Here is a 17,748-nt window from a genome sequence, read left to right on the forward strand (position 1 = left end):
TAACAAGGTTTATATCAATCTTACTGGCTATGTTTTAAATCAGGCTTTCAAAAGAATGAAGGGAGCTCTTTAGATTTAGACATGGTCAACCTGTCCACACACGAATTATTATGATTAAAACATTAGTCAAAAAATTGGTTTACCACAAGGAATGGCAGTATAATTTGGCCTACGCCTGATAGACTTTTATTTAATAACCAATATTTCAAGTGCATTTATAAAATCAACAAGTAATAATTTCATTTATATTAGTAGCACAATAAATAAAAATGGTACAGAGCTCAAATAATGTTACCAGAGATTTTAGTTGTAAAATTGCTAAACAAATCCATTCATTCTAAATTTATGCACTCATTCACTGTTTAAAGTTTCAGGAAATTAAACAAGAAACACTCCTTACCAGAAATTGTGTCTGGCAAAAAAGTGGCAGGATTCCAGTTCTTATCATTCATCATTTCTGATCCCCAAAGACTTATGAATTTAGAACTATTCCAGTCTGGTGTACTCCCAAAACAGCTTGGATAAATATGGTCTTGGAGAGATGCATTGAATACCTGATGTTTATTTGTATGATTCTGAACAGGTGCTGGTGGTAAAGCCTATAAAAATTAAAATAATTATTTTCTAATTGCATATTCTAATTAACATCCTGTTTATCTCTATGGTCCATTCACAAGATACATTAGAAAAAGCTTTCCAGACACTATAAAACTAAATTCTAAGGTAAACACATTTCACATTTAATAAGATTAAAACAACAACAACAACAACAACAACAACAACAACAACAACAACAAAAAAAAAATTACCTACTAGGCTAAGCTAGGTGGCACTATGGAAAGAAAGCCAGCCTGGAGATGGGAGGTCCTTGGTTCAAATCTGGCCTCAGACACTTCCTAACTGCGTGACTCCAGGAAAGTCACTTAACCCCCATTAGTTAGTCCTTACCACTCTTCTGCCTTAGAACTGATACTTGGTATTGATTTTAAGACAGAAGGTAAGAGCTTTAAAAAAAAAAATCCTTACCTTTCATTTTAGTATCCATTCTAAAGCACAAGAACTGTAAGGGCTAGGTGATTAGGGTTAAGTGACTTACCCAGGGTCACATGGCTAGGAAGTATCTAAAGCCATATTTGAACCCAGGCCCTTCCAACTCCAAGCCTGGTGCTCTATCCACTGTGATACCTAGGTGTCCCTAACATTACCTTTTTAATAGGATGCTTAGAGAGCATGTAGATTACAGACTGTTAATTTTTTGTGTGTGTGTCACATACCCCTCTTTAGCAGTCTGGTGAAGCCATGGATCACATCTCAGAATAATATTTTAAAATACACAAAATACAAAGGATTACAGAAACCAATTGAGATGAAATATATTATCAAAATATTTATTATTAAAGATCATAGACTCCAGTTTGTTAAAAAGCTCTGATCTAGACAACTTCCTCATTGTACAGATGAGAAAGTTGAGATTGAGAAAGTAGAGGTGTTAAGTTGCCCAAGGTCACACAACCAAGTCATGGCAGAACTGGGACCCAAACAAAGGTTCTGACTCCTAGTCCAATGTTCTTCTACTAGACCACACATAATGCTGACCATTATTTATGATATGTAAATATATGCAATTGTACACACATGGAGAGATTTATTCACACTGATATGAGCTTATAAAATATGTGAATTGATTATTAAGTCACAAATTACAAACACTTGTATATTGTATAGTTGCTATTTAGGACTACAGAGAGACACATTTTAACAGACTTAGATTTTAAAACTTCTATGAAAAATTTAAACAATCTTAAATTCACTAATTTCTGGCATTTACTCCTTTCACTTTTAAAAAGATTAGAACTTTATTTCAAAATTTATTTTTAAAGGTTACTTTTTCTACCTCTGGACTTAATGATTGTAACTGTGGAGGTTAACTTTGATATTAGTGATGTGTTGCGGGGCAATGAAAATAAAATTGAGACCAATACTGCTTTTTCACCAGTCCCCCAAAAGTCAAAAGAATAAGCTAGTATTTCGGGGACCTTTAACAAGTTTCAATGCCCAGAGGGCAAGTTCATTTTGGGAGAGAGCAGAGAGAGAAAGTGCTTGCTTTGGGTGGCTGGACAGAGGGGTGGGGAATGCAAAAAATGTTCTTGGGCACTGGGAAGAGGGGGAATGGAGCAGTTCCCAGAGTGCTGGCTCTGCACCCATGCATGCCACATCTTCACCAATGAGGCTCTAGGATGCTTGATTTGTCAAAGTCAACTATGATTAATGTCAGTCTTTTGAGCAGGTAATTTATTCAATTCAGTAACTAAGGGATGTGAGTTCAAATCAAGAATCACACCTTCTATGAAGCTCTTCCCACACTATTTCAGCTTTCACTAATGTGTAAGCTGGACATGTGACCTCAACAGTGTGGATACTCTCCAGTGGTACAGATTGTCAGTCATTCACACTCTTGTTCACATCTTCATGTGGATCCACCAAAGATGTGATGGGGATATTCCTCTAGGTCTCACATCATTATTAGATATCAATGGAGTATACTGGCTTCCCATTAGTTAAACTTGGATTCTGCACTATGACAAAGCGGTCTCTATCTCTGGCCTTATGGTTGAAGGCATTCAACAATATCACTGAAAACATCATACTAAAAAGCATGGAAGTGAGCATATCATCCATTTATCCAGAAACTGTGTAAGTATGCTATCATGGAGCTGACATAAAATACTGATAAACTTCTCTAGGCAACTAAATTTTGTCATGATCTTTCAGAAGCTCTGGGTAGCTCAGTGGATTGAGAGCCAGGCCTAGAGATGGAAGGTTCTAGGTTCAAATTTGGCCTCAGACATTTCCTAGCTGTGTGACCCTGGGCAAGTCACTTAGCCCCCACTGCCTAGTCTTTACTGCTTTTCTGCCTTGGAACCAATACCCGGTATTGATTCTAAGACAGAAGGTAAGAATTAAAAAAAAAAAAAAAAAGACCTTGGTCAGATAGATCCTTGGTCAGACAGATGAATGTTACATACAGACTTCTGCTCTGGGTATTTCTCCTGGAGTTATCAGGCAGCAAACACCAGTTCAACCATTACTCGGAGCTTTCTGAAGCCACACTGGCTCTAGAGTAGGTAATCATCTAAGGAGGACTCTAGCAAAAATCTTACCAGAAATGTCTAAGAGAGAGGACCCCACCCCATGATTGTCACAAGGCAATTTATTTCCTTTTCCTTTATAGAGATGGACAATAGAGGCATCCTTGATCTCCTGGGGGATAACCTCCTCTTGCCACATAACCCAGAAGATTTCAGTCAGCTTTTGTATGGGTAGTAGAACTCTTGCCACTATCATCAGTGTGTATACTCTGACCACGATAAGCCCTGGTAAGGTCAAAGAAAAATTTTGTGATGACTTGGAAACCCTCATGATCAATGACACATAAGAGAAGCCTAATGACATTTGAAACCTCTTTTTCAGTTAGAAGTTCAGCTAGAAAGGGATTTACTTCAACCTGAGATATACCATCAATGGCTCCAGCATTGGCTGCTGATGTAGCAGTGTTTAACTCATCTCTCCAGGATCATGTCCTCCTCACTGATCAGTGGGGCTACAGCACTGAGTAGATGAGATGCACCTCCAGCATTCGGAGATCATAGAAACATTCTGGGTTTAACTATCAGCATAAAACTGAATACCATCTGCCTTCTTACTAAGCCAAGGATCCTGTATCTCTTTAAGCTTCATTTGCACTTTACTTTTGATGGCATTAAATAGTGCCTTCTTAGGACAAACTATCCTGCTATTAAATCCTATAGAGTTCTTATTTTTTGTCTTCTGAATTTCTCACATTGTTTTCATCAAAACAGTCTTGATATTTTCAAGTGTTCTGGCCTAGTGAAGTAAATGTGGTACAGCTTACCAAATTTCTGAAAACTACTCCTTTTCTGTTCAGTGTGTTAGTGTGTTGGTTTAGTTTTCCCTCCAAGTCAGCAACAAACTATTCTTGCACAGAGAAGCATTCTAATCTATTGAAACTAAGCTGGTAATTGTCTTGCCTTGGGGCCTTCACTTTTGTTGAATGTGAATGTTTAGTTTGGAGAAGTTAAGCTTATGATTGATCCAACACCCTGTGCCACATATCACCTTTGCCATTTTCACATCCTGTTTCTTCTCACAATGACATAATCTATTAAATGCCAATGTTTGCTGTGAGGAGGCATACTTGAAGTTTTATTGTATGTAGGTAAATGAAAGCAGTGTTGGTGATGAGGTCATGAGAGGCACAAATCTTCAGTAGAAGTTGCTGTTTCTGACTCCATTCCTCATAAGTACTTCTTGCCATGTCTGATAACTTTTGCTTATACTAGCATTAAAATCAACCAGAATTACAAACCTGTCTTTTTTTAGCACACTGATCATGAGGGTTTCCAGGTCATCACAAAATTTTTCTTTGACCCTACTAAGGCTCATCATGGTTGGAGCATACACACTGATGATAGTGGTATGGCACTTTCCTGCAAATGGCAATCACATTGTCATGAGCCTATCGTTCATTCCTTTTGGGAGGCATATAAGTGTGTTGCCTAGATGTGATTTGATTGTAAAACCTATGCTAGCGTCATGGTACTCCTCATCATGGCATCCACTCCATGGATGATCTTGGTGCCTTCAATATCTGACCAAACTCTAAGCCCTACATAGTGTCTGCTTCAACTACTTTTATGGTCTGTTGGAAATCTTCATGTTTGAAGTAGACACTCCTCTAATTCACTGACCAACAGGAAGCCTGTTGGTTACCCTCAATTTGGTTTAACCCAGCTGCCAAGATGATTTTACCAGAGTGGCTACTACATGTATTATAGCTCCTTGGAGACATAGGTGAGAGTTGGGTGATAGATATCATGGGTGAAAAGCAGTCCTAATAAAGGGCTAAACAGGCATCATACCAGAGATACTAGTCTTCCCCGAACACCACACACACCCCTAAGACTATTGTAATAAACTATTAAATGGTATCTGTACCTTGTCTTTCTACTTGCCAATCCACCATCCTTCACACAGGTACTAAATTTTCCTGAAGTCCACTTATGTGACCACGTTACTTCCCTAATTAATAAGCTCCACTCACTCTGTATTACCTATAGAATAAAATATATACTCTTTTGTGTAACTTTTAAAGTTCTTCAAAACCTGAACTCTCCCTATCCTTCCAACTTTATTATATATCACTACTCATCCTGTACACTCTGGTCCAGACAAATTGACTACTTGCTGTTGTATGCAAATGACACTATCTCCAATCTCTATTTACCTTTGAACCAGATGATTCTCATGCATGAAATGAATTCTCTTCTCTCCTCTACCTTTTGGAATCCTTTGTTTCCTTCAAAACTCTATTCAAGTGGCACTTTCTCTATGAAAGTTTCCTTGATCCTTCTGTGAGAAATCGCCTCTCTGCCTTCAACCCAAATACCTTGTACTTGTTTTGTACACTTTTGTAGCTACTTAATACATGATAACCTCCTGAGCTATAATGAAAACTCCTTGAAAGAATAAAACCATAGCCTTTTACTTCTGTTACTTATTCTTTTCCTCTCAGACTATCCAAAGACAGATTCTCAACAAATATTTGTTGACAAGTTGTACAGTATAGTACTAGCCAATAAGGAAACTGGAGATCAGAGGAAATTAAAGGATGCTACAAAAAGAGGATAATAACTATATGCTAAAAAACATGTTAGTCCAAGTTCAGGGTCAAACTAGCTGGGTGTATATTTTAGCTCTCCTGTTCACCAACAATATGGCAAGTCACATTATCGCTTGAGGCTTTTGTTTCCTTTACTTGTTAAATGAAGGTCTGGACAAATTGATCCCTATGATATTTTTCCATTTCTAAATCTTATGAACTACCTGAAATTTGAATAGCTAATGCTTTATATGGACAAAGAAGGCTTTCTTTTTAAAATGGCAACTCATTTTAAGATTAGTAAATTTTAAATATTTTGAAATGTGTGAGCTATTAGTTAAACAACACAATTAATCATTTTACAACTTCAGAAGTTTAAATACAAAGGCCAACTATTCACCTAGGTTCAGTTTCTACTTAACAAATTATGGCAGTTAAAAATGTATTTTTCTCAGTGTCTCATTTATTCTAGAGTCAAAAAATAGTTTAACACCACTACCCTGAACTTGGACTAATGTGGTTTTTTTTTTAGTATATAATTATTATCCTCTTTTTGTAGTGTCCTTTAATTTTCTCTAACCTCCAGTTTCCTTATTGACTAGTACTATACTGTATAAATTGTCAACAAATATTTATTGAGAATCTATCTGGACAGAATGGGAGAGAAAAGTTTGAAATGAAAAAGGTACAAATCTCAATACAGTTTCAAATTAAGAGATGCTTAAATGATACGGTTTTGATTAGTTGTAATTAAAGAGGAAAACATCAAAGATTTCTGAAGACTCATTGGCCAGAAGTTTTAACACTTTCTAAATACAAACCAGGTTACTACCATCTGGATTCTGAAAAGGAATTCTCCTACAGAATGTCTAGTTAGTTAGTTTTAAGGACCTAGAACAAAGTACAGTGTTAAGGGGGACAAAAGCTGGTTCTATTTGGTCAAGGAGGACAGAACCAGGAGTGGAGGAAAGAAGGGAGGGAGAGAGGAAGGAAGATTTGATGAATTGATAAACAAGTTAACTCTCACAAGGGCAACTTGCTGCCTTGAGAGACAAGGGACTCTTCTTCACTATTAGAAGACTACTATGTGGGTATTCTATAACACAAATTTAGAGAGGAAAGGGCTGTCAAAAGTCATCAATTCCACCCTGTGAATTCTGGAGACAAGAAAACTGAGGTCAAAAGAGGTTAAGAGATTTGCCCAAGGTCATGCCATTTTAAAGTTGACAAAGTGACAGAATCAGGACCTGAATCTAGTACTATGACTTCAAATTCAGTGTTTTTCCAATGACACTTAGCCTCTCTCTCTGCAATAGTGGGGATTCTTTAAAAGACTTGAGTTGAATTAGATAGTGACAGAGATTCCTTCCAACTCCAAAATTCTGTGAAAGGCAAACAAATTTTTTGTTCATACAGGGATGTATACAAGAATTAAATGACCATATCATGCATGTGAAAAGGTAAAGAACTTTTGGTAAATGTCAGGATTATTCTTGAATATCATTTTTGTTATGGATTGAAGGCAATTTTTTTCACAGAGGAGTAATTCTGGAATCAATCCATTCATTAAAAAAAAAAAAAAGAAAGAAAACTTCATGGAAAAAGGTGTAATCATCTGGAAATGATATCAAGATATCATGGAGCTAATAATCTTGTAGGGGAACAATGACATACGAATAAACAATACTTTACAAGAAACCTTCACAGCTATGCAAGGAAGTATAGTGGAAAAAGTGAGAGTTTAAGTTAAGAAAGATCTAGGTTAAGATTTCAGTTGCAGAACTTCCTAGTCTCATGACTCTAGACAAGTAACTTCACCCTTTGAGTTTTATTTTTATCATTTATGAAAAGTGGATAAAATAACTTACATGACCTATATCAAAGTGGGGCTGTAAGAAAACTTGGTAAATTTTGTGAACTTAAGAGAAGTACAAATGACTATGCACAAAGTCAGAGAGGGAGAAAAATAATTCCTGACTTGAAGGGGAGTTACATAAAAGTATCATGGAAGAGACATTTGAAACAATCAGAAGAAGCAACAGACTCAGAAATGTGTAAGAATAAGTTAGTTGCCAAGCTGGAAACCTAGAACCTTAGTTTTCAGTTTTCCAAGCTCTTGGGGAGGGGGGGGGGGGAAATGGAGGGTGGGTCTCAGAATACATGTTTAATAAAACAACTGTGGAATAACATAAGGTTCATTATCATTAATTTTATTATGTTCTTGGTATACTACAAACATAGCTGCTAATAAACATGGCTGCTTATATGTCCCCAATCTATTAGAACTAAATAAATTTCATTTGTGTTTATACAATAAGGAGAGGTATCTCTGCTCCAAGTTAAAAAGGGTCTTGGTGAACATTTAAAGATTATCTTAAAGGCAGGCAACATGAGCTGAATAGACATCATTTTTGTTGGTTGGAATGAAAACAATAAGTTAATTTCTAAATTTTGGTCGATTACAAAAGAATTCTAAGAAAAAGACAGTTTGCTATATCTGCAACACCAACTGCAGTTTTTCAAGGGTTATCTATGATTAGTGCCATAATTCATGGAGTCAATCTGGAAGTTAACAGCAGGGAAAAAAGGAGGGGGAAAGAAGTCAACAAGCATTTATTATCTACCAAACAAAAAATTTCCAATCATAAATAACTCAATTATTGATAATAAAAGGACAATTAGGTTTTATTCTAAAAAATGAATATGCCGGAAATAGTTTTTTCTACTAATATTCAAAAATGGCATCTCTCTGTGCCCATTTTGGCTTTATCAAACCTGAATATGTGGTCAGGACAGCTGATTCTGCAAACGAGAGAGGCAGACCTAGATCATTACGTAAAAATAAGCAAAAATGGGGGCAGCTGGGTGGCTCAGTGGATTAACTTATTTAACCCCCATTGCCTAGCCCTTACTGTATTATTTCTAAGACAGAAGGTATGGGTTTAAAAAAAAAAGTAAGCAAAAATCCAGAATTAACTATATTAGGTATTGACAGCAATAAATACTGCCTCAGAATCTCGAAGAAGATACAGACTCAGAAGTAAATAATGATGATGGCAATGTCTTCATGAGTTCCACGAATTTTAGCTAATCCTCAAAACATATGTATGTTTTAAACTATGAATAAATAAATATTAGAAAAATAAACAATACCTTTAATCAAGAGAATTAAAGTATATAATTATGTTGGCAATTTAGCCCTATATTAATTTCAAGTATGTTCAGGAAGTTCTACTCATTACTTGCTATTATGGAAGAGGCATAAGAAATAATCTAGTTCAACATCCATGCACCATAGTAATCCCCTTGTCAATAACCCTCTGATTGAATACTTAAGAGCTCATTTCTCAATAAGACTTGAAGACTGGTTACCTTTAAGACTAAGGTTATATTACTAATAGGGTTCATCTATTTTTCACAAGTAACCATTTTAAAGCACTTCCAACTTGGTAAATACTATATTAGAATACAATTAACATTGATTCTTTACAATAATCATTTTTCAAAAGTTTATCAATGGATAGCTATAATTGATTTTGTGAACATTTTGTCATATAATTTTCCCTTAGTTCTATACATATACAGACCCATTTTCATCATGGAAGTAAAATACTTCTGGCATCTGCATTTATCTAGGTATTTAACTTTCCAAAGTTACAAGGAGGATTCCATAGTTTTTGAAAGATCTATTGACAATATAGACATCTAAGAATTATAAAGCTTAAGAGAGTCATCATTTCAATATCAGGTAAAAATCAAGTTTTTCAATGAGTAAATCTTACTTCTCCAATATAAACATCAACATTCAGCCAATGTATTGTCCTTACTTTGGTTTTCTGGTATTAACATGAACACTTGACATGTAGTTTATCACTGAATTATTAATCCTGTACTTATCAGAATTGTCTCTATTACTTTTGAATTGTCTGTGATCTCATAGACTTCTACCTACACATCTCTTAGACCAAAATTTATCAATTAAAAAATATCAAATTTTTTATTTCACCATTAAAAATATATTAAGAGCTAGGTCTAGAGATGGGAGGTCCTGGGTTCAAATCTGAACTCAGACACTTCCTAGCTGGGTGACCCTGGGCAAGTTCCTTAACCCCCATTGCCTAGTCCTTATTGCTCTTTTGCCTTGGAAACAATATGTAGTATTGATTCTAAGGTGGAAAATAAGGGTTTTTATCATCCATCTATCTATCTATCTATCTATCTATCTATCTATCTATCTATCTATCCATAAATGAATTTTAACATAACTGGTGTCCTTTATTGTTCTATGAATTTTTTTATTCATTAAAAAACATTATTCTATGTAGATTGAAGTAGACATTCTCTACTTTATAATACATTTTCTTCCACAGCATGATGAAAATGGAAAGTTTTGTACGACAGCTTATGTATATCTCCAGAATTTTATTATCATTAACATCTCCAGAAATGGAGACAGGAAGAGAAATGGGAACTCAAAATGTTAGAAAGTGAAAGCCAAAAAATTGTTTTTACAAGTAAAAGGGGAAAAAATTATTAAAAAACACAAAAGCTAAAAACAAAACATGCAAAACATTATTTTGAAAAGTTTGTTAAGCTTTATCAGATTGCTAAAGGGGTGATTTAAAAAAGAGTCCAAGAACTTCTATCGTAGACCTATGAGTAGGAGTATCATTACACAAATGTTAAAATGAATAGTAATAAAATGGTGCCAAGGAAAAAAATTGCTTCTCCTTTTAAATGGAATTTTCTTTATTAACTATAATAATGCCCTATTTGAATATAAGATTTTGTTGATTTTGAAGAGTAGAGATCAAACTTGTAGCTTTTAGAAAACCCTACCAAGAAAAAAGGATGGAAGCACATTTTGCAATGTCCAGATACAACTTTGCTCCCAAGCAATACAAAACTGAAATACAGAATGCAAAATGACTACTTTTCTACAACCTTATTAACCCACTGATAGGGAATGAAGGCTCAAAGGTAGGTTGAAGTAATGATAAGACTATGAAAAGAAAAATTTTAAGTATCTTATTAAATATATTATTTTTAAAAGTACAATGTTTAACAAAAACTTTTAAATTCATTTTATCAGACTGACATTCAAACAAAATTATAGTATAACACAACATCAGAATTATCACCAGGAGTCTAATCTAGTTAGATATGATTTATGCTAATTATATCAAATTAAAACAAACTAAAACACAAATCATATTTATTAAGCCCTTCTCAGGACACTCTTATATGCCAGGGAAAAGCAAAATAGATTTCCTCCCCTTTGGTGTTCACAGTAAACAAGGAATAGGACACAAATGCAGATGCTAATGTTGACTTTTTTTTTTTTAAACCATGTTATAATTCTAATTCTGCCCTTCTAAATTTGGAGTTTTGTGGCCTTAGATCTTCACTTTCTCTTTGTATGACTTAGTTTCTTCATCTATAAAATAAGGGCACTGGACAAGTAAAGAAGTTCTTTCCCTCTTTAAATTTCCATAGTTTTAACTTCTTTCCAGGTATCTTGCACAGGAACATAGAAAGTAATGCTTGTTGACTCTATGAACTAATAATAGATGTTTTTCTTTCTAACCTCCCAGTTTTATATTCTTGTTTTCATGTCTATTCATTCAAGACAGAAGCAAGTGGCAAAATCACTAATAGCAACAGATATATGGCAGTTCTTTGATGTGACTTACCTTACTGTGTGTAAAAGGGGATGCTGTATACAAAGTGGGGTGAATGAGAGGACGAGGCAGATGTGGAATAGTATGTAAAGGTAAATGTCCATGAATATGGGGGTAAAGGTGAAGTGCAGGATGTGCAGGTTTTTCTGGGTTCATAAACTGGTGACCAGCAGGAAGACGGCCAGCTGCTAGTGATGATGCAGTCAGACCAGAAGCTTCTTGTTTACAGACATGGCATTCACAAGTATTTAGACCTGGGTCAGCCTAAAAGGAAAAAAAATACTACCAGTTTATTGGATAAACTAAGGAATTATCTTCAACATCTCACAAAATATAATCTATCTCTGAATAATAGATAAACAATAAATGCAAAGATAAAAAAAAGCACTAATATGCACAAGCATTGCTAGATACAAAATCTAGGAGTCAGGATAAACTTAGTTATATTTCCCTACTCTCCCCCCACAAATTATCAAGTCTCCACAATAAAATATTTGAAAAGCAGTTTTTACACAAGTTAGAACCTTTTAAGTATCATAGTGCTGTCACAGAATCTCTGGAAATGGAAGTACACATACATTAGGAAAGACAGACATGTTCCTACAACCATATTCCAGTTATCATCAGCAAGAAATGGACCAGATAATCAGTTGGAAGGCTTCATTTAAAATGGAAATACTTAGTGAGTAGTATATAAAAGAAATTGAAAAAACTAAAACCACATGTATAACTGTGAAATGGAAAGACCTCTGAATAGTCTTTCATTTAGTCAATCTTAATGATCAATGCAGATTGTTGCATGATCATTCTGACTGTGGTTACCTTTATCATTTGCCAAATGGCTAAAATTAATGCACTGGCCACGTACAGGTCTGGTTTGCCAGTAGTAGATAACCTAAGTAAACTATCCAAACTTCAAAGGAAGCTAATAGAACATTTTGGAACTATATCACATATGCTACTAAATTGTGGTTCTTGTTTACAAAAATAATGGTCCTCTATAAATTTCATCCTTTTAGGTTTGAGTACAAAAGGTCTTAGCTTGTTTAATCAAAGTATGAAGGCCCTATGAGGCAATGTCAACTATGAGAGATTTAAAAATTACCATAATCAACTAAGTAAAAGTGAATAAATGTTAACAAAAATGAAATATCAATTCATCTGTAATTCCCTTCTCAGATGTATAACAGTTTTATGGCACTCTATAACACTATCCCAAATGTAGGATTTGCTTATTTAAACTTGGGTTTTCCTATTTCTCAAAATGACATAGCATTGTTGTACGTTTTTTCCATCAAGCATGGTGGAATAATTATTCCCTTGCATCCCTCATCCCAAATCCGAATCTATCCCTATTTTATCTCATAAAACTTATTAGACAAGAGATTTCTAATCAAGTAGGAAATTACATGTGTTAATTATAAAACCCAGAGAAATTAATTCATTCTGAAGATTATGATTATCTTCACTGTCATTTATAAGATGGGAAAATAGTTTAAAAAGTTAAAGTAACCCGTAAAACACATGTAGCAAAAGAAATGTCCCAAGCTGTAAGGATTAAAAATATCACTATTTTGCACTCTCAAGAGAAAGTTTGTGATTTAGTTTGATTTTTAGTTTTGCCAAGATTGTTCTACTAATCTCATAATAATCTCTGAAGTAGTTAGGTGGCAAAAATTAAAATAATCCCCCACTCACTCCTTATTCAACTAGTAGAAGAACTAGCTAAACAGAGAAAGAGGGCAATCCTTTTGGAGACATAACACTATCACTATTTATATAATTAATAAGTCTTTATTCTATAAGAATATTTGAAGAAATAATTAAAAGGAAATTAAAGCCTGCTACCTCATGACAGAGGAAATGTAATGTCTGAAGACTGAAAGAAATACTATAACTATGGAAGACTCCATCAGACTGGAAAGTAAGACCTAATAATAGAATAGCTACCAGATCAGTTAAATTCAGAGAAGCTCATCATTAGATTACGCATACGTTATTAATTTTCCAGATATACTAACTCTCCAAGATTACCTATTTAGTCTTAGAGGAGTTCTGATCTGCTTTGGACATAATAGCGTCCCTTCTGAACAAAACGAAAATTCCCTGAAGTATTTAATTTATTTATAAAATTAAATTTGGAGAATTTTTGGAGAATTATGGCATCCCTAAAAATAAATGGATTGTTGCAAAACTGAGCTTTGGTATTATGAATTTAATAAAAGGAAACAAAGTAGAAATGTGGCTATATTTAATATTGCATTTGGGGTGGGGTAGGGGTGGAGAAAGAGTACTTTACTTAATCTGAATCTCAGAAATTGATGGCATTATTTAAAAAAAATTCAATAAGTGTCATATCAAGCCAAAAACTTTGAATAACAAACTACCCTATACCTGTTGACTTGGGTAAGATGGTGGTGGACTATCCACTTTAGCTTCATCTTTTCTGGGACTTCTTTTTCCTAGAGTTATTTCTTCCTTTTGAGTTCCTGGGGGTTCCCCACTGCTTTCTCCATCTGCTTCTTCATCATCAGCTTCTGAAGAACTACTACTTGTGCTGCTTACCTGAGGAGACTTTAAAGAAATTAAAATTTTCAAGTTAATCTTTTTGATGCTTATGAATTTTATAATAAGAAATCTAACTAAAAATGTAAAGTTACTTATTAACTGACAATTTTGTAATATTTGACTGTGTAAATTAACAGTGGTTCTCACTCAGAGCATTTAAAAAAAAGGCCTGGACAGGTATCCAAATTGTGGATAATGAAACTTCTTTTTTTAATTAAAAATAAATATGGAATATTTCCTAAATTTGCACGTCATCCTTGAGCAGGAGCCATGCTAACTCTATATTGTTCCAATTTTAGTATATATGCTGCTGAAACATGCATAATAATGAAATTTCTAATGAAAATATAAAACTATTATGGATTTCTTTGGACTAAGATAAATGGGAAGAAATGGTGAAAATTTTAAAGACTGTCATATCTTCTATAGGTTGATCTTTAAAAGGATCAGTGCACACAGCATCTCAGATTGAGGGTTTCATGGGATCTCAGAAGACATCTAGTTCAAGCTTCTCTTCTTAAAATTATTAAAACTTAAAACTTCATTATGACTTTTGGGCTATGTATATTATAAAAAATAGCAATATGAGTTCTTTCTGGAAAAAGTGTGCATGACTGCTAATGCAAGTTAGGCAACTAATTCACTTCTTAATCATGACCAATTTCATACTGTACCTCATCTTTCAATGCCATGTTTTCACCTCCACCATTTAGCTCACTATGGATTCCATTCATGTTGGCTACAACTTCTGTGTCATCATAGTTATTCAATGGATAAATATCAGCAAATTTAGCTGATAAAGGTGCAACATCTTCATCATCACTACCACTGAGAAGCAAAAATGAAACAAAAAACACAATTAAAAGGCCATTCTAAAGAAGATTAACTTCAAAGGAACTATTAGTAATAATGATGATAGCAGTATGGCACAGTGCAAAGAATACTAGACATGAAGCCAGAAGATCTAAGTACAAATTCTGCTCTTAACTTACAATGTGCCTTTCAGTGCTGATCATAGGAATTTGTCACAAAGGAAAAGGCAGGAAGGAAAAAATGTCCTCATGTTCCAAAAGGACTCTGTGAGTGGCTTCACATACAAGCCCAAGCTATGACTCATGCCAGAACTTCTACTTGGTGATCATCAACCTTGCTGAAATCAGGAGAGTCCTATCTCAACTTTAGACTGGGATAGCCTCTCCTGACTTCTCCTAAGGGCTTTCCTTTGAGTATAGACAGCCAGAGCTGGATTTCAAACTTACAATAGCCTCAGTAGAGATCCCAAGAGCCTTTTTGCCTTACATGACAAGTTTTACCTATTATAATTCAGAAAGAATTACTCTCAATAACCCAATTGTGTTCCTAAAATTTCCATAATCCAAACAAACCTTTGTTCTACCTATTTACTCTGATGACTTCTCACTGCCTTACAAGTTTACAAAGAAAATATCTACTCTTAACTTCTATCCTACTATGTATCAAACTGCCTAGTCTCTACAATATGTTCATTCTACCAAGTTCTGCTGTTAGTGACTTAGAAGAGCCCAGACTATCAGTCTTATTAACAATTACATTATCTACACACATAATAACTTTTGCACATTGTCAATTTACCTCAAACATTTAGTTTATAGTACAAATTATAGATCATTTGCAAGTAAAAAGGATCAAATTCTAACAAATTGCTTCTAAACACACATTTACATTTGAACACATATTTATAATTTTAGCAGAATCATGCTTGCACAAAATACATATTTTGGTAACACTCAATATATCACAATTTGGTAAAAAATCCTGAAATTCTTAACAATATTCCAGGTTCCATCACAAATTTAAAAATTTTAAAACTCAACTCCAGTGGTCATTACAGTTTCACTTGATGCTCACAAATCCTGCTCTCAAGTACTTCATAGTTATCCAAACATGGACACATCTTTTGACTGCTTAGAGCTCAAGTTTGCTCTTCTATAATATAAAGAAAGAAGCAGCATTGGTAGTACAGTGGATAGAATGCCAGACCTGGAGTCAGGAAGACTCATCTTCTTAAGTTCAATTCCAGCCCCAGACATTCGCTAGCTGTGTGACTATAGGCAAGTCACTTAACTCCCTTTGTATCAGTTTCCTCATATGTAAAAATGAGCTGGAGAAGGAAATGGCAAATTATTCCACTATCTTTGCCAAGAAAACCCCAAATGGGGTCACAAAGAGTTGGATACAACTGAACAAAAACAGCAATATAATAAGAATATTTACATGATCCGCTGGATTACTGTTCATTAATTAGAAGTCCAACTCCCTCATCTTAAAAGTTACTAAAACTTCATTTGCCAGGGGAGAAAGGGCAGCTAGGTGATTAAGCAGATTGAGAGTCAGGCCTGTAGATGGAAAGTCCTGGGTTCGAATAGCTACTCCCTAGTTGTGTGACCTTGCCCTTACTGCTCTTTTGCCTTGGGAACCAATACAAAGTATTAATTCTAAGATGAAAAGTAAAGGTTAAAAAAAATTTCATTAAGACTTTTAATACATGTATATCGTAAGAAATGGCAACACAAATTATTTCTGGAAAAGGTGTGCCTGACTTTCCAATACAGATTGTAATGTCATCAACAGCTAATTCATTCCTTATCAAAGGTGACTCTTCCTGACTCCAGGTCTGGCACTCTATCCACTGTGCTACCTAATTGTCCCTTTCACTATATTACAAGAGAGCAAACTTGAGCTCTAAACTCTAAGTTTGCTCTGCATTTTATAAATGTGAGTTGCTGTTACTGTTTTTAATATGATCCAACTCACAGAAGTCTTGCTCTTTAAGACTTATAAAACTACCTTCCTCCCAATAATCCTGATAATAATGTCTTATCATACATAGTTGGCAGAATAAATTGGAGCTCCAAGCAAAGGGATCAGTCAAAATCTCCAAGTAAAAATTCATAGAATTATTGTTAAATTATATTTTAGTTTTATTCAGGAAACAATAGCAGCAGTATGGATTTCTATAGTATGTTATGTTACTATATTGTTAATGTCCAGATAGTTCTTGCTTCACATAAGTAGACCTTTATGTAAAGTGACTTTTTTTAATGAGATAATGAGAGATGTCTGGATAGTGGCTCTCTTTTCCCCCCCTTGTATATCTGATGATAGTAAGCAAGATTATCCTCAACTACCCTTTGAAATTTAAAAAATCTTGAAGTTTTTTCAATACATCATACTTCAATACAACTTTTTGGTACAAGGAAAAAAACTGACTCAAAGGATGAAATGCTTCTGCTAACTGTTCCGTCATGAATTTTTTTAGTTTGACCTTGGGGTCTGAAGATTCCCTTTCTTCTTCAAGGCATTTTGAAATGATGTAGTCCTTGCTTCAATTTGGATGCACAGCTTCATAGATGTGGAGTTCACTCTTATTAATAACTACTGGTACAAAGAAGGTCTAGTCATTTATAGTCAAGATGATGAGCTCCATGTCAGGAAAGAACATGCCCACAGATATGCTGAAGACTCAGAGGCTGGGGTTGGTTTTATTGGTCATGATGAGTTCCTGGTGTTGCAGTGAGGTTATCCCAGCCTTTACTATGGTAGGTCTAGTCACACTCCACCTGTCAGCTTCCCACTGGTGCTCCAGAAACAGGGCAATGTGTAAGAGAGCCTATGATGCCCCACATGCATGCCTTGAAAAAAAACTCACCTTCTGCACCATTTGGCACTGTGCCAATTGTGTCTAAGTATGTCTGCATAAGAAATGCTTATTAAATAATGGGATTCCCTACTGTGTGCAATTTTCAATTACAAGAATAGTTTGGCATAAAATGAGGTCCT

At 34.7% G+C, this 17,748-nt stretch overlaps 1 protein-coding gene and 1 pseudogene across 1 annotated transcript in view; both read right to left on the reverse strand.

Moving 5' to 3' along the window:
• The window catches only part of FAM193A (family with sequence similarity 193 member A), a 76,208-nt gene that overhangs the window by 33,530 nt on the left and 24,930 nt on the right, over window positions 1-17,748 (reverse strand). The window contains exons 7-10 of the mRNA XM_044681445.1: window positions 14,604-14,757; window positions 13,756-13,935; window positions 11,374-11,625; window positions 401-599 (exon numbers count right to left, since the gene is read on the reverse strand). Coding sequence (XP_044537380.1) covers window positions 401-599; window positions 11,374-11,625; window positions 13,756-13,935; window positions 14,604-14,757 — 785 coding nt within the window. The remainder of the gene's footprint in view (window positions 1-400; window positions 600-11,373; window positions 11,626-13,755; window positions 13,936-14,603; window positions 14,758-17,748) is intronic.
• Window positions 14,150-14,248, reverse strand: LOC123253210 (annotated as a pseudogene).

This window comes from Gracilinanus agilis, chromosome 6 (genome assembly GCF_016433145.1).
Source record: "Gracilinanus agilis isolate LMUSP501 chromosome 6, AgileGrace, whole genome shotgun sequence".
Classification (NCBI taxonomy): domain Eukaryota; kingdom Metazoa; phylum Chordata; class Mammalia; order Didelphimorphia; family Didelphidae; genus Gracilinanus; species Gracilinanus agilis.